Source organism: Aulonocara sp. 'chitande type north' Nkhata Bay, linkage group LG13, assembly GCF_057382095.1.
Source record: "Aulonocara sp. 'chitande type north' Nkhata Bay isolate Kocher_YH1m ecotype deep benthic linkage group LG13, A_spYH_male_GT1.1, whole genome shotgun sequence".
NCBI classification, from domain to species: Eukaryota; Metazoa; Chordata; class Actinopteri; order Cichliformes; family Cichlidae; genus Aulonocara; species Aulonocara sp. 'chitande type north' Nkhata Bay.
The window spans coordinates 7,548,096-7,573,451 of record NC_141356.1 but is presented as its reverse complement, the minus strand read 5'-3'; the positions used below and the strand labels follow the sequence as shown (position 1 = coordinate 7,573,451).

Genomic DNA, 25,356 nt, shown 5'->3' with positions numbered 1-25,356 from the left:
CAGAGACTGCAAAACATCTGTGATTTATTTGCGTCGTACTCATTTTTCCACGGAAAAATAAAACCGCTCCAAACTGCACAAGCTGACCTACACAAAGATACACTGCGGCTTTGTCAGTTCTCACACCAATCGTTCAATGAAACTCATTAGAGTGGAATAAAATGCAGTTCAGTTCATTCACCTTCTAAACAAAGACATTAATGAATAAACAACATTTCACCAAACGCCAACATTAAGCTGTTTTTTTTCTTTCTTTTCAGACTGGAATCAAAACATCTGTGAGCAAGTAATGATGCAGTAATGATCGTTTATTTGCACAATTAATTAGTGTTTTGCACTTTGGGTTTATTTGGTGGTTTCATGTCATTTGTACTTGTCCTAAATATAAAAAGCTATCTTCATGACTTATTCATAACCTATTTATACAATTAAAAGTATATGACATACACTGCCAAAATCAGTACTATTTGTAATATACTGAGAGAGGACATTTTTTTGAGTTCTTGCACAGCTTTCCAAATATAAATCATGCAATAACAGTGTCACTCTGCCCATCATTAGCCAAAGTCTCATTGGCTGAAGCACCATGCAACTCTCATAACGAAGTTGGTGTAAAAAAAGAAAAAGAAAAAAAGAAGCCATTTTTAACACTACGGCACCTCAGAGCAAAGAATTTTAGTCAGCATGGTGAAATTTTATGCAAGAATCTCTGTCTAGTGTAATTCTATGCCAGAAAGTGTTGACTTTTACATCTGCCATAATGATTACCTGAAGCTCCACTGTGTCACCTAGACAGGCAGTTTGCTACTGCTTTCTTCTGCCTGGCTTTGAGATGTTCCTGCTGGATGCCAGAATATATGTCATTTCTTGAATAGGCACTGCAGCTCTTTCCACATAAAGTAAGTTCTCGTCACCTGGAGAGAACTAAAACACACTGACAGTGTGTCATCTATGCGAATTTTGCAGTCATACATGCAGACATTTCTGAATCAGGTAAAACACTGAAAAGTAGTGACATACTTAATATCCAACTACCAGTGTTACATATGCATGTACGTTTTCTGTTTTGTCTCCACTCAGAATAATATTGGGTCACGTTCACAGTAAATACCTAAATTGGCATCTCACAAAAGCCAAGACCAAGCTGTATGTTGTTTATCACAGTTATTCTCTGAAATCTGAGCTTTCCTAATAAACTTTTACAACTACATTATACATCACCGCACCTTTGCATGCTAACTACAGTGCAAACAAAACTTTTAGAAGTAATTAGAGCAAACTAGAGATGATTTTTCAACTCCCTCAGTAAGGATTTCTAAAGATTAAATCTCTCTTAACCCACTCCACAAACACAAACAATGATAAAGCCAAAATCTGATTCTGGTATCTACAGCCCACAGTTTCTATCCCTATCCATAAGAAAGCTGCTTAGCTTTGGCAGCTAGCACACATGTGCATTGCTCCACTGGTAGCTGAGCACAAAAAACCCAAAACAAAACAAAAAAATCATCATCTGAGCTTACTCATAACTGAACTGTTAGGAGCTCAATAAATACATAGAAAGAAACAATGGAAATGATTTACAGTTGTAATTACCAAAGGCCCCAAGATCCAACAGTTTTAAGTAGCCTTTTCATCATTAATAGGAGGGTTGGTCATATGTTATTGCTGCTGGGAGTTTACACAGCTTCAATAACTATCGAAATTCTCCCTCTATTCAGATCTATGGCTAAATCCCAGGTGAGTGACAGGTGCCAGCTACAGGGCTGTTAGGAGAGAGTGTTTGTTGATATAACCGTGTTTTCCTCTCTTTGAGCGACTGATCTGCAAAGGTACACATAAAGGCCCTCCTTCAGCAATGTACACAGAGCACTTCGAAAGGAGTACATAAAAATGCCCCCCCCCCCTCTTCGCTGCAACATTAAACAGTGTGGAGGGGGAGTGGGGGTGTGCAGCAGGAGTCATGGGAGGAGGAGGAGGTTTGGTGGGGGGGACTCAAACAAATGCTGGAGAGTGGCAAGTTTGCATTTGCCCATACCAACAAGCTCCTATCTCATTAACAAACCGCTGAAATAAAAGAGTGCTTTTTTGGCTCACAGCTATAAAAAAAATTATCATAGTGATGATGTTCCTCAGCCGTCAACAGAGCTGTGATAACGTTGTTTGATGATGACTTTCCCATGAATGTTAAGCAGCCGCCGCGGCAGAGGAAAGGAGCTTATCAGCGCCTAATGCCCATCTCTAATTCCTGCCCTTCTTGAACTAGCCATTTTCTAACAGCGTTAACTGTCAAATTTACATCCCGTCTTAATGCCACTAAAGAGTACGGGGGATGAAGAGTAAATGACAGCAGTGTAATGAGGAAGGCAAGGCATTCCTTCTTCCACTTTCTCTCCTCTTCTCTTTCTCCAAGGAGAAGGAGATTTCCACAATATGGGGGCTTTTTTTGCCATGATGCCGTGATGGAGAGCTTACCTGTGAACTTACTGCAGGTGTGTGTGAGCGTAATTAGTACTGAACTCTTTTGTGAAGGAAGGGAGGAAGAAAGAGGAAAAAAGGAAAGAGACAAAGAGAAGAAAGAATTCATTCTTTACTGTAACACAAATACAAGGCATCTAAAATATTCTAACAATGAAGCACATGTGGCTTCAATAAGCAAATGTAGAAGAGCTGCTTGAGAAGCTAAAGGTAAAAGAGATTGACTTGGACCAAAAAATTGCCAACAAAACCCTTATTTTATTATGACAAAAGAAGACCAGCAGGGCATATTTAGAAAACAACATGATTAGAAATCACTTCATATGTTGGATTTCCAGTGTATTCTTAGGTAGACATCCTCCCATCAGATCTCGTCCACCAAACCTCTTTTACATGTTTTTATCCGACTTTGTTGCACAGTGCACATAACGAAACAATGCAATGAGTTACATCAGTATTTTGATTCAGTTCATTTGTTATCTGGGAAATAACCACTTTAATTTCCTGTTTCTAAATTGCCATTTGTGCAATAAGTCAATTAAAATTTGAGAACTGTGCAGGAAACAATCACTTCTGACATTCAAACATAGCAATAGGAAAATTGCCACAGTGTCATTAGGAAAACAAATTTAGTTTTAAAATAATAAGCGATAACCTTTGTGATATGTATGTGTATATATGCATATGTATGAGACACTTAAAAACATACATACAGGCTTTTATACATATGCTATCATCGTGTCTGTCATTTCTAATTTCTACATCCTGGTGAGTATAGGTCTCCTTCACCATGGAAGCCTTTATATTTATGCATAGTTTTGCCTCTTTCATGCAAATGAGACAAGTTGAAAGTTTTCTAATGTTTGCATGTAATTTAAGATGGCATTTAAGCCTCCTACCCTAGATGCTATCATCATAATTAATTCATCAGGTAATATTCCCCCATTATTTCAAGACATTATTTTATGTCAGGGTAAATAGCTCTGAGAGCATGCTAACTATTTCGATATAAATACAACGCTCACTTCTATGTGTATTATACAGTAGATTTTAAAATGTGGATATTTAAAAAAGACACAACTTCAAAAATGAGATCAGATGTGCACTGTGTGTTTGCATAAATTGTGATTTGCTCATATTCAGTGAGGGGGAATGCACATTTAATATTCAGTCTTCACTCTCAGACAGAGGAAAATTGGAATAAAGAAAAACAGAAGAGAGGTTGTACCTTCCATTTATGCTGCTATAATCAACCATGCAAGTGAACCTATGAATATGTAGTCCATTTCATCTGAGGGGTCGGACTCTGGTAGGGCAGGCCAGCAAAGATTAAATCTCAGCTCATCTGATTGGACCATATAAAGATTCAAACCGAGCTAATTTCATGCCGATCTGGCTGCCTCCAGTGAAACTATCCAGAAGGCAAGAGGCTATAATGATTTGGAAAAGAACAGACAACAGATAAATGGTGAAATAAAGTTGAAGGGCCTTCTTACCTTTGAGAAGAAATATTTCAATTTAAATGTATCATTTTATCAGCATAAGGTCCTCCAGCTTTGCAGCTCTGAGATTACACCAATTAAATACCAAATATGGTGAACTAGCTGCAAATGAACATGTGCTAATGTTTAGCGCTATGCTGTTCAGCATTCAGTTCCAACTAGGTTTGAATCTGGTGCACATCTATAACAACTATTGCCCTGAAATGAGTGAACTGATAAGTCTCATTCAGCTAGAAACACAACCTTAACGTTGCAAATGTATCTTTTTTGTCATTTCGTAAAGCTTTATGAATTTAACTTGATTTTTTTTTGCAAATAATTATTTTTTTAGTCATTACATAGTTCATACACAGATTTAATTATACTCAATATTTTGTTCTTTTACCAAAGCTTTAAGCTGAAAACCAAAATTTTACATGCAGTATTTGTACTGTACGTAGGGAAACTCACAATATCATACATCTGTAAAAAAAACACGAACATGGATAGGTAGTTTCTTGTTCAGCTCTTATCTGCATGGTATATAACAACCTGTATTTGTATTTGTTGCTGTAAATTTGGCGTATGCACTCTTTGGTGTGAAATATTTCTGACCAGCAAGGTTTATCGTAAATTTAAGTAAACAAATTTAAGAAACTACTTTGGTATCTGGTGGTTTTTGCAAACACTTTACTACTTTTTTTTTCATATTTGATCCAATCCCTGTATTTCATTTGTAATTAACTGACTAATTAATGATGAAATAGTAAACTGGTGAATTAACATAAAAAAATAAATCTTTTGATCATTCGAGCCAATGTTCTGACCCTACAATGGCTAAACATTTCTGCTCTTCCAGGGGTAGCACTGTGTATCATTATCAAACTCTGAGGTTCCAGCTGATCACCTGACTCTGTTTGGATAAACCAGCAAACATCCAGAGGAAACAGCACTGGTTTGTCGCCAACCCTTCTCTTTCTCTGCACTTTGCTGCTGCTGAGCTCTGCCTTTGGGCACGATAGATTTGACACAAGAGTGCTGATGAATCTCATCAGTTTAATGTGTTTATGCTTGCTAAGCCCTAAAAGCTTATTGCTGTTCAATGGAGTGCTACAAAGTTACCTAATTTCCCCCTGGTCGTCTCTCAGCACGCAGACTCTCTCTGGGTTTGCTGGCAACACAGACTCCCAATAACACGATGTACTCTGCAACCTGTGGAAGACAGAAGGCACGCTGTGTCTCACTGATTTGTGTTATTGGCGAGAGAATAGACCTTGACAGAAATACAGTGAGCGCAGATATTACTGTTTTTTCTACCTTAAATTCAACCCATGACTGTCTCTCTCTTTCCACATTGATCCCTTTTTACAGCCTTTTCACTGTAAGTGCTTTAGTCTTATCTCCGTTGCCCCTACCTCGCCTGTCTCATACTCTAACCAATGAGGCTGGCGGCCTATATGACAGCTAACACCCAGTATTAATTAAAATGTCATGCCTCCAAATCAATATTGTAAAACAGTTCAAACACAACTCATCGCCACTGCTGTGATAAGTGCTTTTGGGTGACAGGTAAGTCCAAAGGAAGAGATACGAGAGAATGGTGTGACGGAATTATCCAGGGAGAACATGTAACATTAAAATTTATGACCCCCCTATGTGTTACTTCATTGCTCACAATTGCAAATTATCCACACTGTCATGAAGTACGCGGCGCTAAACTGACAGATCCATAAGTCAGCAGCAACAGGCCAGGAGGCTTGACGTAAGAACTCTTCAGCCTTACTGCAATGCATTAAAAGTGACTAATACATACTCATTTAAGAAGGGGGCTGTCAGAGGGCAGATTTATCAATGCTACTAAAATATTCCATCTGATTACGTTTATGCAGTCTCGTCTCTATTAGGACAAAAACACAAAGCGGGATGTCAGCTATTACCAAAGTACTTTTTAGAGGACTTCTGTGACACACGGTACGAGCTTCTAGCAAAGTTTCCCTTAAAAGTCAAAAAACCGCAGAACTCCTGTCGCAATATTCCAACTATTATGGAGGCAAATTGGGCTGATACAAAACTTTGTGAGGCCGTACGTGTTCGCACATACTCATTGTGAGACAATGTTCAAAAGCAATGCTCAGGATATGGATAGAATGTGACAAATTCTGTCAGAGTAAATATGGTTTAATAAATGAATTAGCTTCATAAATAATGGCTGTAATGACATTTTAGGGGACAATACGCCTAAGCGTTGTCAGGAAATAGTTGATGTATGAGTTTCATGCCTCAGCGGTTCCTCAAAATGAATAGGCATGGGAAGATAGCAGGGGCCTGCAACCAGCCTATTTCCTCGAATTATCTACTTGTTGTCAATTTGCACAGTGGAATTACACATGCAAATTGAACTGCCTGCACAAACACCACTTGGAGATGATAAAAACAAATTAACAAAGGCTATAGAAGGAGGATTTATTTCACTGGCTAACCCAGGTCAAGCAATACATGTATTTTACGATTGTGTGTACCCAATTTTGGTGTAATTATATCAGCAAATTATTCTTTGTAATCTTATTATTTTTTCCCCAACCTTCTCCTTACACACATAATTAACTCCCTTCATATCCTCACAGAAAAAAAACAGCTTGCCTCTGCATCAGAGTAACACAGTGTAATCTGATTTGGGGTTCATTTTTGTCACCTTTCTGCAGCTGAAGTACAGAGCGAGGTGAGAGGTCGACAGTTTAGTGGCACTGTTTAGTGTAACTGCTTGGCTAAGGAGCAGACAAATCTACACAGTGTTAAAATATATATATAATCACCTCTTAACATCATCGCTCATACTGGGGAGGAAATTAAGAGTCCCCAGACCTCCACGTTTGCTATTAGATATCTCATTTACTTTGTACACACAGTGCTAATCTGCACTAATGAATTCTGCCACACCAAGCCAGATCGAGATGACTTAAAATTATTACCACTTCCACAGATATGCCTTTCCTCATTTGAGGCTCAATTTGGCTGCCTCGCAAAAACAGTCTGTCACAGTAAGATACTAATAATTAGGGTTTTAAGATGATTAGTTTATCTCTGTGCTCTTACAGTCCTGCCTCTTATCCACCATGGCCAAAACTTAATAAGAGGCTCTAAGTTTTAAACAGCCAACTCCAAATTACCAAGAAATGACAGAAATAATGAACTGGAGCACATGCCAGGGAGAGATGGAAACAAGGAGAGGGAGTCAGCTAGAGAGAGAGAGAGGTGGGTGGTGGGAAAGCTGAGAGACATTAATTCAAGTGTGAAATAGAACACAAAGTCTAGTAATCAATAAGGAAATGATTCAGACCTGCAATGCCAAATTTGTTTAGTATTAACAGGACTTTGTGACTCTCATTTACCTTCAGACACTGATGTGCTCATCAGCTTGTCACACATGTAATTAACGCAGCGATTATGCTGAGTGAGCGATGCCAGTTAATGGTTGCATATTTCCGAGGATGAGATAGAGAATTTTTTTCACGTTTTCCATGACATTCAATATAGTATAAGCCTTATCAGTCAGCTTTAATGTGCACTTCATTTAGCAAAAGCAAACTAAGTAACATCTCTCATCTTAGGCTGCAGGAAGGTCAAGGAGAGAGCAAGGTCCCCATCTTTTACTTTTTTTTCATATTACATTAATAGCACAACACTCTTACTGAACAACTTACCAATTATTTTTTGAAAACATAGCTTATAGCTCATAAAATATGCACACTCTCAATACCTAAACCCTGAATATAAAACCATGTACAGGCTCACTAACCCAAGAAATGTGTGTTTAAGAGAAAACAACAGACTTCAGAAAGTGGAGCGAGAGAATACTTGACATTTTCTATTGAATCCCCCCCCCCAATTACTCAACTACATTTTCTATAATGTATTTCCATAGATTCAGCAGTTAATTATTGAAAAAGTGATAATTTTACACTACATCATTTTAATTGAGGAAATGTTTATGTGTGGCTTATAAACATTTGAAGTTTGAGGTAATTGACTGAAGAAAGAAAAACGGAGGTCCTGTAGCTCTCCTCCAGTACAACACGCAATACTTATGTTTAAACTTAAGGTGTGTTTCCCTTTTAATGTCTGGCTTACCTGAGCACTGGTTTTAGGCCGTTTTACATACACATCAGTGTCACTGGTCTTCCCCATTATGCTACACTTGCATAGCACAGAAAATACAGACTGTAATTTATGTATATTATGGGCCTTGCAATAAGATGCAACCAAAGAGAGTCTAATGAGAATGAGTGTGAAAGAGCAATTTAAGGCTAGATGCCTCTGCCAGTGCCGGGGGCTATACAAGATTTGCATGCTAATCATTCTAATAATAATGTAATGCCCAAAGCACTTTAAGCAAATTGCGAACTATTGGTCAGAGAATGAAGCTTATCTCACAGAGAACATAACACAAATATAGGTTAACATTTGAATGATTCCTGGTAATTCACGGACCTGTCAGTAGCCCGGCTCACCTCAATTAGAAACGGTCCAGCAGCTGTTTCACTTTTCTGTAAAGCTTGAGCTCCTTCGGAGCTAAAATACCTCCTTACCCGAATACTAGGAAAATATTAAGGAATATGTTAAATAAAACCTAAACTTCTTAAAAGTTCCTACCAATGCAGCCAATAAGAGGTTGCTTTTAGTCCTCGTGCTCCACTGTTTAGCAACAACGCTGATTGGACGTTGTGCTCAGCGCTGTTTGCGATCAGCCAATCGGTGCCATTTAGCAGGCAGCGTCGCAGTGTTTACCCGGAAATGACAGTCGTTCCTAACAACTGTTGTGGAAATCTGTAGTTTACCTATTACGGACCGTTTAAAATACAGTGCAATCATAAATTACCCGTATATGCTGAATATAATCTACTGATTCGTTATGTACAGCGGACTCCTGCCCAGTGGTTTAACCGAAGACGACCTCAGTTCAGATGACGAGGAGGACAAGCCGGGCGATTTAGAAGACGAGAAGAGGGAATTTGAAAAGGGCTCTGCTAAAAACACATGCTCGCTGGAGGAGTCACAATCGACTCACACTGCAGCCAGTGACTCTCCGACATGCAGTATGCCTGGCATATCCCAAGAAATGTGGCAAGTATGTTGTATTGATCTTATTTTTCATTCTAGGTACAGGCTAACCTCTTTGGTTTTAGTGATGCCTGTATAAATGAAGCTAACTCTGAAAGTTAGCTTCACGCTAACTATCTCTAAGTTTACATTTACTATTGCTGCAGTACCCCCAGCCCAGCTCAGACTTAAGCTAACGGTTCATCTGAAGTGAGAAAAGCAGGGTTTTGAAGCCCTCTTCGTATGTCACATCTGTACAGCTGCAGCAGAAAAGAATCAAGAGCAGTGATGCTGTATTCACTTTGTATGTGTCTTTAAGAAATTCCAGGATCTGCGGAGGAAGAAAGATGATATAAGGATATTAAAGGTCACAGAAGACAGAAGAAAAAGGAAAAGAAGAAAGCGAAAGAAAGGTAATGTAGTTCTACATCCAACAGATGGGGGAGTTTTTGTAATTCAGTAGTTCCAATATCAATATATTGGCCAATATTAGTACCTTACTCTGCTCTGCTGCAGGTGCTGCAGATACTGCAGAGCATTTTGGAAGAAGTGAAACTTGAGTAGCTCTGCTGGACATACTGTGTGAAGACAGTGTTTATAAAATAAGCACCTTTTATAGCAAAATGTATTTATAATACTGATATATTTGTGATAGGCTAGTGATAGATTGGTTGATAATATTGGCCAACTAGTTCATCAGTCAGGCTCTAATTGTTTGCACATTTTTCCAGTGGACAAAATATTGGTCAATTTGTAAGAAAATAAACCTTTGTATTTGATAGAAACTTACCTTAAAGGTAGTCGAGCAACTTATTGGTACACATGGTATAGCTAACAACTGAAGTAATATCAGGGGTGCCAAACATAAGGCCCGGGGGCCAGACAAAGATTCCAGTCCAGCCTACTGGATGTCTTTGGAAAATCTGAAGGAAGATGTACATTTTAACTATATTGTCATACATTTTGACAGCTCGGTCTACTGATAAAGACTTCTCCCGAAATCATTCGTACTCCCCCAATGTAATGATGTTAAACAATTAAACGACAGTGTAATTGCACTATGTTGAAATTGCACTTCTTTTTCTTATATTGAGATAGCTCAGGTATTGCTTATGCAGTTAAACTACTACATAAAGGGGAATTTCACTGGTTTGGCCCACTTAAGATCAAAGTGGACTGTACGTGGCCATTGATGTAAAGTGAACTTGACAGGCAGACTCATACAGAAGAAACCTACGTATCATTAACTTGTTTGTCTTGTGCGTGTAATTTCACAGGAGCAGAACGTGGGGAACCTGCAGAAACAAGGTACTGTTACACAACATTACAGACTATGAATAGTCAGGTAAAGTGAAGGATGTTTCCTTTCCTGTTTGTCAAACTATCCTTACGGGCAAATTCCTTACAAAATGCTGTCGCCAAAAAGTATGAAAAACACATAGATCTGATTAGAAGGGTAACAAAAGAAATACAGTCAAGTTAATAAAAAGATGGACACGATATATGTCTTATTGCAATGCTGGTCTACATGAGCATTAACAGACATTTTCTCTGTCAGCAGAGAGCGTCAAGAGGAGCGGGAGAAGCACTGGGATGAGCTTAAGCAGTATTTTGGTGTAAATGATCGATTTCATCCCCCTGCATGTTCCAAACCCCCTCCGAAGGTAACAAAGACTGCCTTCCAACTTATCTTCTGAGGTTTAATACTGTGTCTGTCTTAGCTGTTAGAAACACCTTCACATCCTTTGTGTTTCGTTGCCACTGTACCGTCTCATTGTTTTACGTGATATGACATGTGGATTAGGGGGACCTTTATAATAACTCAACCTGACATTGAGAAGTACATTGGGGATTATGCTCAGCTACGTTTAGTGATAAGATTAGGGTGAATCTGCTTTCTAGCGTGGTTAAGATTCAAGTGAGATGTAGGATTTTTTTCTTCACCTGCAAAAAGACTGAAAATCCAAGTGTTGCTTGGCAGAAGATGAGATGGTTACAGCCTCTGTGACTGCAGCTGGAACAAAGACAAAAATGTAAAACTGAACTTTCTTCCATTTGAGTGCATTTCAGCTCTTAAAGATGACCAAACCTTTAATGCAAAACGATTGCAAATTGCTAATGAAGCAAAAATAGTTGCAAGCTTGATGAACATTACGATTGACCAATGAATGGGAACTGTTCTAATTTCAATGTGAAATCCCTTTAATGATTATTTTGGAGTATTTTGTGCTTAATTTATCTCAGCAGCATAAAATTGAGGGTTTTTTCTTTTTTCTTTTTTTTTGTGAATTTAGCCTCATTTTGAATGGGGTGCCAAGCTGGATGTAACAGAACTTGCCACATTATCATAATGAGGTTCTCTTTCATCACTCAAATGCAGATCCTTGTAATTAATATATTATTTCGAGTCTGGCAAGTCTTTCGAACAATTTGAAGTGAGGTAATTGAGGAAAAACTATATCACAGTTGCCAGATGTGATTATTTATCTGGCAGCAGCTTCTCCAAACCCTAACCTTAAACACAGTTCACAGCATAAACGATGACCGTCTGTCCGTTTGAGTTCTGCTTGTGAGAAACTGCTGGTGATAACTGAGTTCACGAGTCGGATCGGGTACGTTCAGGACATTGAACTGTAATGAGCGCACTAAATCAGAGCTGACCAATCGGAGTCAAAAAAATTAATAAAATTCTGCGTTTTAAAACTTGATGTTTACTTTACTGTACTTTTACAGTGAGTCAACAATACATCAGAGGGGACACATTAATAATTGCAGTTTCTTTCCAGTGTATCTTTTTTTTCCACCATGATGAAATTTGGGGGGGCTGAAGAAATCTGGTACTCGGCTCGCTGAGATAGTCTCATCACAGCAGAACTGCCTTGCCATCAGTGACCGGGGGCTTCTCGGCACCCCCCTCTGCTTAGGCCTGTAATGGAAATGTGTAATTAAAGAGTCACATTTATGTTTGGTAATCTCCTGTAGCATTTCTAAGATTTCCCCACTAATATCCAATCAAAAAGGTTTTCATTTGTGAAGCGAAATCTACATATTTGTAGTAATGGCAATCATATTAAAAATAAGGCCCTGGGGACTTTTGAAGTTACTCTTTGATTTTTTTTTTCTCTACCCCTATTTCAAAAAAAAAAAAAAAAAACGATTTTTTTTTTCCCCTCTTCTGCAGTCCGGCCTAGAAAAGAGCATAGAGAGGGCCATAGCTGAAGGGGACATTGCAAAGGCGGAGGAGATGAGCGACAGACTCGCCACTCGAGAGGTACGTTGTGCTGATAAGAGATCTTTGGGGTGCTCCCGCTGTGACAAATCAGGCTAATGGATCCGTGGCCATTTCTGCTGCAAAGACATAGAGGAACAAAAACACACGCAGACATCCACCATTCAGTCCTGCAGCTCTTTTCCATTGAGTTAATGGAAAGCCCTCCCCTTAGTTTTGAAGTGCGGCAGTGTCTAAAGGACTTTTGGCTCTGCTTTTTAATGAAGGGTACATTGCTTTCAAGCCAACTGTTAAATCATTCTCCAGGTAAGAGTTTCATACCTTTGAAGTGTACATGTCCCTAAATGCAGTGCCTGAAGTTTTGTAACTAACCGCCTTGGCAGGCATCAAGGATCAAGTGGTTTGAAACTAATTTAGCATAAAATGTAGCCCACACACACATAATTGTGGTTAAAAAGACATACAGCTGCAGCGTTACTTCTCCGCCGGAGCATCAAAGTTAAACTTCTTTGTTTTATGATGCATTTTGCTTACAGCGTCGCATGAGCATTTTCATTTTGTAATAGTGGCAACAAAAAGATGGAACAGGCTCAGGTTTTCCTGGCATCTGAGGATTTCAATTTGGAGTTATAAGGTGGGAGGGGCCGTCCATTTAACGCTGCTCAACAGAAAAATTAAAGTTATTTAAACGTGGTGTTCAAAAATGTAACTTTTACTCTCATGTTCACGTAGTGGACGGCAGCTAGAGCCATTACTGGCTTCGCTGTGGAGAAGAAACATAGGAGGTGCAAATGATGTGATTTCTTTCGTTAAAAAAAATCTGGATATGATTCGATTTAAAGCAAGTAATCGAAAAACAAATTGCAACCAGAACCTCTTGAATGGATAAGGAGGTTTCTAAATGAAAATATCAACTGTGCTAATTGTGTGAGCATTACATTTGTGACCTAGTATCTCCATTGTGTAATAGACATTGGTGTGCAAGCATTAGAGCCCCTTCATATTTCCATTCTAACTGCGAGCAGAGTGATCGAATATGAGGGAGTTAAATGAAAGCTCTTGTGAGTGGCACCTGTGCTGTACTTTCAGAAAGCCTCTTAGAGCGCTGGTGGATTGGTTTTAGCCTGAGCTGAGGTTCTCGCCTCCCTGGCACCTGCCTTGTGTCTTGCCAGAGCCGTGATGGGACCTGACAGCAGTTTGGCAGCCGCAATTCATTGTTAGGCAGTGATAACTTCATTTCAAGAGAGTATAGATTTGACTATTTTTAAATCCCTAAATGCTAGCTGATGCAAAGTTGTACAGGTTTTCTTTCGAATACAAAGACAAGCAGTCCTGCTCATAGTTAAAAAAGAAAAAAAAATGGGAGAGAAATGGAAGCTAAAAGCCAGAAAGTTTAAGGGATTCTGAATCAGTTATAAAGGATTATAGTGTATATTAATGCAGCCTGTATTTCAGATAGCATTTAGGACCAGAGTGTTTGTTTACCGCCTTCCTGTTCACGTTGACGGGAGCACTGTGACAAACATTTAGAGGATCAATAATCTCCGCTGTGGCCAGAATCAATTTCAAGGTTATAATTGAGTGGCTCATTTGGCACGGAATTGCTTAGATGTTTAATTTGTTTACGGTCATAACATCCTGACATGATTGTGGCAGGCTTTTCACTCGAAGAATAGGAACAGGTTTTCTTCGCGAAAAATGCAAAAGCATTCCGACAGCTGTGAAGAACTGAAGAGGCCTGTTTGTCCCTCTAGGCATTGTTTTGTAAAGAAAATGCTGGTACATGTTGGATGACAATGTTTCAGAGTATTTTCATCCTCAATCTAATGCATTCCCACTTATCTCCTCAAAGCAAAGGGAAATAGAAGAAAGATAGAGAGCTTGCTGTCAGAATCCCCTCTTTTGTAAGACGGAAATGTTTGTTTCTGCTGTTTTGAGCTCCCACAAGTCAATTAATGATTTCCATTTGCTCTACTTCCTTTCTTACGTTTTTTTAATCTAAACATTAAAACAATTTGGTAAAACCCTGTTTTGAAGGCTCCTTATAAATTCTGAGATATGTTTTCTTTCATCTGTCAAACTTCTAAGACACGCGGCTTGGATATTGCAGGTTGTGGGTTTTTATTCTCATTACGGTTTTTAAATATGTTTCAAAGCTGAAAGCCTTTGTTTTTAGATTAATTCGTGAAGACATGCTCAGATTTTTAAATAAACATATTACCCCTCTAAAGAAATTTTTATTATTGTCTACAGTGCATTTCCAAAGCTTCCTAATGTAGTTTAATAAATTATACAGACAGTTTCTTTTCTCATAAAGATGCCTGTTGATCCTCCTCAGCGCATTTAGATTTCTTTTCACATGCTTTAGAAGACAGAAAACAATGTAAAAATCTCCTTGCCTCTAAAGTAGTCTTAATAGTTCAGTAGATTAAAAGGTGCAAGTCCTCCAATTAAGACTTGGTCTCCATCCTTTGATTACTGCACATTATTTTACTCTGCAGCAAGCTGCGTACGGGCTTATTAATTCTGTAATTAGCATAACAAGAAGTGACAGACACATACACTATAAACGGCTCAAAGCATGTCATGAGGCCTGATAGCATCCAGCAGCTCATATTTAGCAGATTGATTTTTCTGTTCCTGGTAAATGAGCTAGTATGAAAAGATTATAACTGATAAGTAGTAAAGAAAATCTTATGTTATCTTATGTTTATCTGTAGTCACTGTATCAAACAGGATCAAATGCAGTAAAACCAAAGCAATCAAAGTGTTATACTTACTTTTTCACACGACTATAAGGTACTGAAATCTACTCAATTTCTACATCTAACTCTACTTTTTGACTGGGTGCCACTTTAGCTCACATGGTCAGACTGCAGCGGCCCAGATTTGAGTCTGACCTGTTGACAAAACCCCCCAAAAGCTTAAATCATCCATTAAATCATCAGCGTCACACAAAACATTCAAAATTACTTCTGGAATTTGTGTGATTGTGATTTACATGTAACAGGAAGAGCAGTGGACCAACGATTGATCCCTGTGGGACACCATAATAAGGTGCTTTCAATATCTAAATAAATATGATTTAAGCTATCAGGTTATCACACTCAAAAATTTTATATCCATCCATCTTTTCTATCCACCCTACTTGTTAACGATTCAATTCAGGGCCGCAGGGGTGGGAGCCTGGAACCTATGCTGCGTGTCATTCATTGGGAGACAGGCACACCTCTCGACATGTAGCCAGCTTACTATTACAAATTATTCTAAGTCCTTTGAAGGGTTATTAGAACCGTGCAATTTTCGGAACAATGACTACTTATTCTATAATGACTGTACTCTAAATCGGACACTAATGTAAACTACTGTCTTTGCTGCACTAATCCACATTCTCATTGTAGTACTTCAATCAACAGGAAAAATGAAATATCTATTTTATTAAACAGAGCCGCTGATCTGTTTTTGAATGTATCCGTACATTTGCTTCATATACAGTAAGTGGGTATATTTCTTTACAAAAGACCATCATGTTGTGTTAGCCTTTTATTGCCCCATGGCTGTCATCACAGTTATTAGAGTGGCATTAACATTTCAAAACAGAAACTCTCTGTAGTCTGCCACAAACATGGATGTCGGGTGTATTTCATGACTTGCAGGAGCTTAAGGATATGAAAAATGAAAAACTATGTTGCATTGCTGCTGGCCTCACCATCAGGATGGAAGCAGCCCCATGTACATGGCCACAAGTACAAAGAAGGTGTCTTAAAAGACAGTTTTTCTTTTCAGCCTATGCCCTGCAACAGAAAAACCACCACCAACAACAAACTATGCACGGCCCAGTATGTTTTAGACCAGAGGCTGACCGGCATTGAACTTTTAAGGCCTATACTGGTATTTGGTGATTTAATTGGATATCGGAACTGCTACATGTAGTCTGGATTGACCTTTTGTCGTGGAGCTTTCTTGTTATGCCACTTTGAGTAATAATAACGTGCTACATCCAAACTGTTTAAAAATGAATCCCTCCTAATAGATTGTATTGTAATTAGCCATATGAATATGTATTAACTGGAGCCATTTATAGTTTCTGTAGCTTTTGAACATGCGGATGGTTATAACATCCCTCATTATGTTCTAGCTTGCATTTCAATAGTGCAGCTGCTGAAAGGAAAAGCCCCACTGTCCTTGAAATCTACCCTTTGGAAAGCCTCGCTTAAACGCTGTGAAACAAAGGTGGCGCGGCATTTTGTCAGAGGAGACATGGTGGCTTAGTTGAAACAAAGAGCTGAACTAAGAGTGTTTCATGATATTTATGTTATTTAACACCTTTTTTCTTCTCGCCACCTTCCCCCCGCCATGCCCTGTGTTTGTAATCAAAAAATTAATGAGCGGCGCTTTTGTGGAAAGTAGGCTTTATCAGATTTTGACTTTCCCCGCCCCACATCAGAGAAGGAGTCTGACTCCGTCTCCCCTGCGAGCCCCCCCAGGCCACCTCGCAGAGAGTTCAGGGAAACTCTCCTCTTTGTTCATTTTTCCTTCAGCATAAGCAATTTATCACTGAATGAACTTTTATTGTATCTCTGGATGACTCACATTAAATTTTCGCCCATTAATTTTGAAATGGATTTTGAAATGGGTACTAAGCTTTTATCAAATGCCTGGGAATCTCATTTGGATTATTGTATTTCATTAATTACTTGATAGACAAAGCATACTTTTCAATGTAGATTTGTGTGCTGTTTAATTAATTAGCATGTTTTCTCTTTTAATTAAAGCCATTTTTTTTAAATTAAAGCCCACAGCAAAACACATATATAATTTGTTTGTAATTAGGCCTTAATTGGTGGTAGTGGAAGCTTAGCACCCTTGGTTTCTTTTTTCATGATTGCCATTTTATTGCCAGTCACTCATTAATTAAACAGTTTTTTTTTCTAATTAGCTTATAAAACTGTTGATGGCATATTATTCTAAGTGTGAGTTCAAAGCTTGCTAATAAGCCTACCCTACTCAGAGGAGGCGAGATAATGAAATGGCACAAAGCAGACGAACTTTCAGAGATTTTTTTTTTTTGTCTATTCCCTAAAGATGACATCTTGTATGTATCTAGGATCAGATTACTAGAAAAGGAAATGGAGACATTGCTGTTCTCCTGTGCCTTCCCTGAAGTGCCATTGTTTTTAGCTTTCCGTGTAATTCTGTTTGTCAAAGAGGAGGCAAGATGACAAAAAGCTCTAATGAGGCTGCCCCAAAGAAAACTGACACTGTAGTGGGAATATAACAGCATGAAGGTGCGTGCTATGATATTCTGACTGTATTATAATGAAAACAGTGACACATTGTAATTGTTTATCCTTCATTATTAGACATTGACAATCAGTGATTTACCTTTTCTACGATCACTGTTAAGCTCCTAAGAAAAGCTATGGCAGTTTGTCCATTACATAATTACTTTGTTTGCTATTGGAAAACAGTAACAACATATTCTGCTTACATTAAAAAAATTAGATATTTTACTCTATTATTTTAATTTCCTTCAACTTTATAGTCTGGCTTCACCACAGAGTTTTTCTGAACTAAGTAAATGAAAACCCCAAATAACAAAAAATGGCCAAAAGATCTTTTATTGGTGATAACTAATTCCACATTGCACTACTTCTTTTTATAAAATCTAATGTATTGATAGATTAAACTGCTCAGCAGTATGTACAATTAGCAGCCCTTTGGCTTTATGTTGGACGAAATCAATTTGAAGACAAGTGATGGACAAAACAGTCTTTTACATCAACAAAATAATCATTTGTTTCAGGAGTCAAACCAGCAGGTATGAACAAATGTATCCTTTTTAACAAAGTGCAGCTGTAGAGCAAAGACTCGATGCATCTTTAATAATAAATAGCTATATTTCCTTATGTAACATTTGATTTCTTATATTGGAAAAAAAAAATCTTAGTTTGTGTAAGTCATTTGTATCACTTTGAGTCGTTTTCAGAAATAATGACAGTATCTTTTCCTTTGTGTTCTGTAACAATAAACTGACTATCATTGGGTGTTGACCTGGCCCTCCAAAGGCCTAGTACAAGTTAGACTTACTGTGAATCATGTAAATAATCTGTAGACGACTTGATAATAAAAACAGCAGCAAGAGAGCACCTCTGATTCTAGGGTCGGATTTTTTATTTTACCTCAACCTATTGTTTCACCTTGGAGATTTAAATAACGGACTAACTAAATAAAATCTCGTAAAATCTTTTCTTTTGAATACGATATGGGTGGTGCTGATTGACCCCTCGATCTTTTGACCTTCCCTGTCCTGCTGCAACGCTGAGGCTAAGAAGCCAGAGACACGTATTTCTTCCCCCTTCCACCTCAGTCCTAAGAAATTATGCTGAAATAACACACAAGCTGCCTAATCTGATATTCATTCCTTTCTTATATAGCCCTGCTTTCCAAAGTTGACTAAGGCCACATTATTTAGGCATTAAGGTAGTGTGATAAGGGAATTAGGCTGGTCATTAATCGTTTACACGTCAAATGCAGCAGAGCAGCTCGGGGAGGTGATTTAGTGAGGCAAAGCCATATAGCCCTTGTTAATCCACCTCTCACACGTTTTAATTGGAAGAGGCTTCCTGGATAGGAAATTTATGAATGGATTTAAGGCCATTTCTTCCTTAAAGCCATCATTTATTTCATATTGTTAATAGGAGCTTTAACACTTTATCCACATGGAGACGTATTTTTCTCATCTCCCATTCAGCTATTGTCTTTTTGCACTGGCTGGTTAATTGCCACAGTGTTTTTATGATCCCTGTGCTACAAAAGGAGGGACGCAGCATAAAACAGACACACAAATGAAAACAAAGTGTGAAAGCGTTATTATGAGCAACTTTGTGCGTGATTTCCACACACGCAATGCAAATTTTGACGTATTTATTTTTTGTATCAAGGCCCCATGTTTGGGTCTCTGCTTGAATCTCCATGACGACCCAAACATGGATGAACAGAAAACGGCACTATTGACTTAACCCTCCTAGTGGCCTTAAGCTGCTGCTGCTGCTGCTGCAGTGCCAGCATTGTGCAGGCTGAATTTTTTGCCTTCAAATCTTCCAAAGGTCAGAGAATTAATCCTCTGAATAAACCTTGTTTTTAGCAGGGCTGCACACAGGCCACACAGGAGAGAGAGGGAGAGAGAAACGAGGCACGGGAAACATGCATGTGATGGACATTTAATTGTACATTAATATGTGGTGGAGTGGGAAGAATTGCCTTTTAGGAGCCACATAAACAAAGAATGCAGGAGGTTTTCCTGTCTCCTGCCTTTATTCCCGCTTTGTACTTCCATTCTTATTTTTCCCCAGCCTGTGATGTGAAAGGATTTGGCACTAAGATGCACGCAAGGGGAGGGGGGAGGAAAAAATCCTGAAAAGTGGATCAAAAAAGTAAATGAAAAATAATGTCATATTACTGAAAATATGAGAGGCTAATTTGTGCCGACTTTTTGCTAATTTTGTTCTCGCCACAGAAAGAGGAGCCGTCACCTGCTCGGCGCCACAGCGCTGACAGTGCCAGTGATCCATGAAATAAGCTGCCGCTGGCTTTGTTCAGATAAGAATGAACAAATCTGCACAATGTACTGCTCTCGGAATCTCATTTTCATACTTGCATGCAGGCTAAAAGAAATAAGCTGTTTGCAGGCTTGATTAATCAGACATTTGAGGGTTTTTTTTTTTGTCTCTTTGATCTGTTCTGTCTCCTAGGTAACTTGGTTGACATTAATGTTGAGCCCCAGCAAAGACAATCAGGGAGTGTAGACTAAACAGATATAAAAAAAGAAACAGGGAAAATATTAAAGACCTTTAATGCTTTAAATGTAGTAAAAGCTGTGTTGTGAATTTAAAAGAGGGGGAAATGAGGGCCATGGAAGTGGGTTTTAATTTTGCTTTTGGAATGTTCAGGAAGGCGTGTTTTCAAGACCTTTTGCATTTCAAATGCAACCCCACAGGAGAGCAGGTTAATGTGGGTAATCCTCGTGTAGGCAAAAAGAAAAAGCTCTGTCAGTAAATCTCCAAATTAAACCATTTAGCATCATGCAGTTTCGTTTGATTTGCTCCCAGAATGAGCCAGTGTGGCTTTCTTTTTTTTTTTCCTTTACAAACACAGAGAGCAAGAGCTGTTCTCAGATTTGTCAACAATTTAATAAATGTGTGGTTTATAATCTCAGCATGCATCAGAGCCACTCAGAAGCATTTAGCACCTACGCTGCTCTGCCAAGAAGCAGGGAACACCCTGAAGTGGTTTTATCTGCTCGCAAATCTACTGCAAATGTTTGAGCAACCGTCCCCCCTCCTTGTTATAACTCTCTTAAAGAGGAGAGGGGAGGAGAAAAGAGGAGAAAACATGATTTGAGGAATTTAAAACCTATAAAAATGGCAAAGAACTGGAGAACTGTCATAGTATGTACGCTTCAGGTTATGCAGACGCTCTCACAAATCTTCCAGTGACTGTATAGATGAATGCCTTGAGGGCCCAGCCGGAGCCCAGTACTTGCAGCCAGCCGGAGCCCTTATCTTAAATCCAAGCAAAGTACCATTAATCTTTTTGAAAGACCTTTATGGCTTTTAATGTATCCCAAATTAGAACATTTTACACCCTTGGTTCCTGAAATATGGTGATAAAAAGCCTTTAGAGTTTAATTTTTCCTGCCTGCTCGCTCTGACCTGCTTAATCCCAGCATGCATTAGGAGATATTTTAGTTTCAGTCTTTCTAATAAAGTTTATCCCACTTAATTATAATTGAAACATTTTTTTCCAGCAGGTCTTTTTTTTTTTTAAAGTGGTGCAGTGGTGGCACATTTCTTCATTACCTTAAGACTTTCTTTCCCCCTTGATTGTACTCTGAATATTACAAAGAATTACCCAAAGGTTTGGTGAAATTGTTCCAAGTTGTTTATCAAAGTTTGCCTTTGCTTGAATAATAAACCTATCTCAGGAGTGAAAGAGGGGGCAGGATTTTTCCCTTTGTTTCCTGTGCTTCTGTGTGACTGGGGTTATTGGGATTATTCTGCTTCACAATACACACATATGTCTTCCCTGGGATTTGAATGTTTGCCTCTTACAGTCACGGTCATTCTCTTCACTTCTGATTTCAGGGACTGCCTGCATTGCTCCAAAAAAAAAGTCTCTTTTACAATTGGAGACGAGTGGAAAACGCCTTTGCAACATTTTTGAAGTGGAGGGGGGGAGGCAGCACAGCTGACATCGTCTGTCATTGTTTGTTTAGTATTTCATTTGCACATTAAAAAAAGGATCTAAAAGAAACAGCATTGAGAGGATGGAGGGGGAAAGACTGTAAACTCTAAGCTGAAAAACACAGCTCTTAAAATACATCAAATATATAGTGATGAGAATTTTATTGAAACAGTGCTCATGTTCAAAAAAAATAAAACTACACTTTTTGTTAATATTTGTAGAGACCTGTGCATAATATTCAGCTTTTAGTTCTCTACAACATCTAAAAATTCTTTGCAGTCCTCGAAGAAAAAATGTCACATTTAATCTATCATCTAAAATGTGAGAGCCGAGTGACTTTATTCGCTACTCTTTGACAAAATACAAAGAAAACAAGCAGATATTGATATTTTTTCCACTTTTCTTTGTAATCTAAGCAGGTGTTGTCCCTACTTCCAAGTTTAGCATCCATTTAGAAAGTGTGTAAGAAGCTTTAGCTGCTCAGATACATCAAGGAAGGTTCAAATCCTCAGTAAAAACAGGAACATCGAGTCCTGCTACAGACCTGACTACGCAGGCTTTGGGATAATATATAAAAACAGAACACGTTGAAGCAGATTTTCTCCATTATGATGGGGCAACCCATCTGCCATGTACCTTTTAAAAAGAGCTGCTCACATATTGACTTCATTTTTTTCTTTTTTTTCTTTTAAATGCTTCATGACTTGTAAGATATTGTACATCTCATTCATAGAAATAAGCAGGTGTTTGCTGCAGAATTATTGTTGCATACATGTAAAATAGCATTTATTCCTACTGAATGAAATATATAATGTAGGCTTTCGTGGTCACATTCTGTCAAATATGTTGCACTCAGTCCTGACGTCACATATCGCCAGACTTGCTAGACTGCAGGATTGTACGGCATTCACGTGTCGTTTGGTTTAATGACAGTTTTGCTGTGGTGTGGAGGAGGCATCGCAGGCAGCAGAGACTTCGACAAGAAGCCACCCTCACACATCAGTCAGAAGGGGCTTTTTTCTTGCCACAGACTGATTTTCATTCTCTAATGAGCCTCTCCTCTGTCTGCCTCCAAATAGATGGCCGTGAAAATCGCTCAAGCTGCTGATTGCCGTGACTTTGTGCAAGGCAAACAGGAAGAGGAAGCTTTGAGGGCAGCGCAGAAAAGGAAGAAGCAAATAGCCTGGGGGTATGACGTCTGTCTCTGGTCTCATGTTTATGCTTGCCATCATTTCTGCCATGCGCGACCACTCTGGGTTCAAGTACAGTTAAGATAGAGCCGCCGAAGCCTGAATTAGCTAGTGTGATTGAAGTTGATGGCTAAAATGTATTCATAAGAGCTTCAAAGTTTTGTTTTTTTCTGTTTTGCAGCTTTGAGGCGAAGAGGCGGTGGGAAACCAAAAGCAACATGGGCTACATGTGAAAAACACGGAGGAAGAAGAACAAGACTTTATGTGTGTGTGTGTGTGTGTATATATACATATATATATGTGTGTGTGTGTGTGGCAGACTAATCATGTTTCTTCTTATAATTTTTTGTATATTTTGAAGATTTTACAGCAGCAGCATGGGAGAGGAGAAAAGTCAGCAGTTGGCTGAGATGAAAAAAAACCCCAATCCAAAGAGTAAAAAGGAGGAAAAAATGATGGAGCATTCAAATTAATTCCTAAGGCACCCACTGGTGTCTGCATTGTGTTATTTTTCATTACATTTCAGTGATTTGAGCGTTCTGCCCCCCCCTTCAAATTAAATCTGGTGTACATTACTGGATGATGCGTTTATTTATTGCTGTAAAGTGGGTTAATCATGAAGGCGCTCTTTTCTTCTTCTGAGGAAGAGAAAGGAAAGATTAGAGCTCTAATGCAATGTACAGGATAATGTGCGATAGGATTTGGGAGTAGAAAATGAAATTTGGCTGCTGTAAACTGTTGTGAGCAGTCGTAAACTGGAAGTTCGAAGCAGAGGCTTTGCTGCTGGCCCTCGCCCACGCTATTGTTTCGGAGCCTGAACAAGAGGCGCACGCTGTTTCTCGAAGCATACACTCACTGCTCATTGTGTGATGAGCTCTCTTCAGCATCTGTAAACTCGTCTAAAAACCGTTCCTCTCCCTCTTACTTTGATCTTTTTTCTTCTTCTGCTTTTTTTTTTTTTTTTTTGATCTGCAGCGCTTGCCTCCGCAGCTACTCAACACTCCTGAAATGCTCATTCAGATTCCAGGAAGTGTTAATTGCAACCAGCAAGCACAATAAAAAGCTGAAGAAAGATAATTACTTTTAGTCATAAAGCTTGATTTTTTTTTATTTTTTTTTAACCAAACCACTTTAAAAGAAAAAAAAAGACTGCTTTGCTTCAAGGTAATGAGAATTAAAAATTAATCCACCTAAGTTGTTTGCATTTCACATATTTGAGCACTTTGTCCCCTGGTGAGGCGCGTTCTCATAGGCTCACTGCATCGGTATGGAGTAAATTTAACAAAACATCAGCAATAAAAGTTTTTAGGTCATTATGACGCAAAACACCTGAGCTAAAGAAAACCAAATATGAGCTCGAGAGAACTTGGTGAACTTTAAAAAAACAGGCAACTGTTTTGTATCCTCTCATGTCACGTGACTGTGTCAGAGAAGCTGTCAGTTGGCGGGAATTGGTGCTAATTAAACTATTAATTATCTCTGTAATGAGACACAAGTTAAAACTGTGTTAAGCACATCAAAGTACAACATGGGATTTCTTCACTTTGATGAATGCTATGAAAAATATATCTTGACTGAAGAGTGAGGAAACATCAGAGATGCTTCATTAACGGCAGCAGAATTAGGAAGGAAGCAAAAAAAAATGTATGGCCTTTGAAAGTTTTTGGATAAGTGCTTAAGCGCGAGACATTTATTACAGGGAATTACTGGATGCAGGTCTGATTATTGCGTATTTCACAAACATTGCAGAACTTTCCAAAGATAAGAGCGCTCCAAGAAAACCGGCCTACTTTTTTGCTGCTACAGGATTATAGAACAAAAAACCATCACAGTACGTGGACTTGTATTCATGTAGCCTTATTTTAAAACTAGTTGATGTCAGTGAACATGACCGGTGCTGATCCAAGAGCAGCGCAGCGACGTATCAATAGCATCTCACTTATTAATCTCTTTGAACGCAGCATAATGCCCTGAGCAGAGATGAGTCTGCTTTTAAGCTGGAAAATCCACTTTCCCATCATGTTGAGGAGGTGTTTTCAGTAGTCTCTTACTGGAGGCCAATCTTAGCCCCTGACCTGGGCTGATTTGTCGCGAAACGCAGAGACAAATTCCTTGGGCACATGTCGAACCACTTCTAGGAAAACTGTTGTGTAAAGCCGGCTTTGAAAGAAAAGAAAAAAAAACCCTCAACAACAACAATCCCATTAAATGGTTGGAAAGCTGCTGTTGTATGAAAGGGAACATATGTTGCTGGTAACAAGACATTGGCGCTATCGCTTGCTGCTATCGCCGGCTGGAAGAGGATTAACTCGGAGGAGAGATCTCCGAGATGCTGCTGATAAAGGCTAGCCACGCTGAAAAACACTTCACACCTAGAGCGCGGTGTAGCTCAGAGGAAGGCGGCTTTGTTTGTGTGTTGTTAATTGTTTTCACATCAAATTTTAGCTGCAGCGGTTTTTGGGGGGATTTGTTTCACACATTTTTTATTTTTTTTAAAGTTCAGCTCCATTTGGAAACCATTAGTTTCCAAACGGAGTGGAGCTGAGAGCCAAAACACCACTTTGGCATTTCATAAAAGGAAAAAAACCAAACAAACCAAGAGTTTTACATCTTTATTATCAAAGTGTGATGTGTT

At 38.8% G+C, this 25,356-nt stretch overlaps 1 protein-coding gene across 2 annotated transcripts; it reads left to right on the top strand.

The window, feature by feature from the left end:
• The first annotated feature begins 8,735 nt into the window (after positions 1–8,735).
• Positions 8,736–23,296, top strand: fam204a (family with sequence similarity 204 member A). 2 transcript variants are annotated; one of them, XM_086258476.1, is made up of 7 exons: positions 8,736–9,084; positions 9,376–9,469; positions 10,334–10,364; positions 10,618–10,720; positions 12,238–12,327; positions 22,611–22,720; positions 22,903–23,296. In XM_086258476.1, the coding sequence occupies exons 1-7, from the start codon at positions 8,869–8,871 to the stop codon at positions 22,952–22,954; spliced, it is 696 nt and encodes a 231-aa protein (XP_086114602.1). In that variant the 5' UTR covers positions 8,736–8,868; the 3' UTR covers positions 22,955–23,296. The 2 variants fall into 2 exon arrangements, with proteins under 2 accessions (XP_086114602.1, XP_086114601.1); XM_086258475.1 differs by having other exon boundaries at positions 10,615–10,720.
• Positions 23,297–25,356: the final 2,060 nt, after the last annotated feature.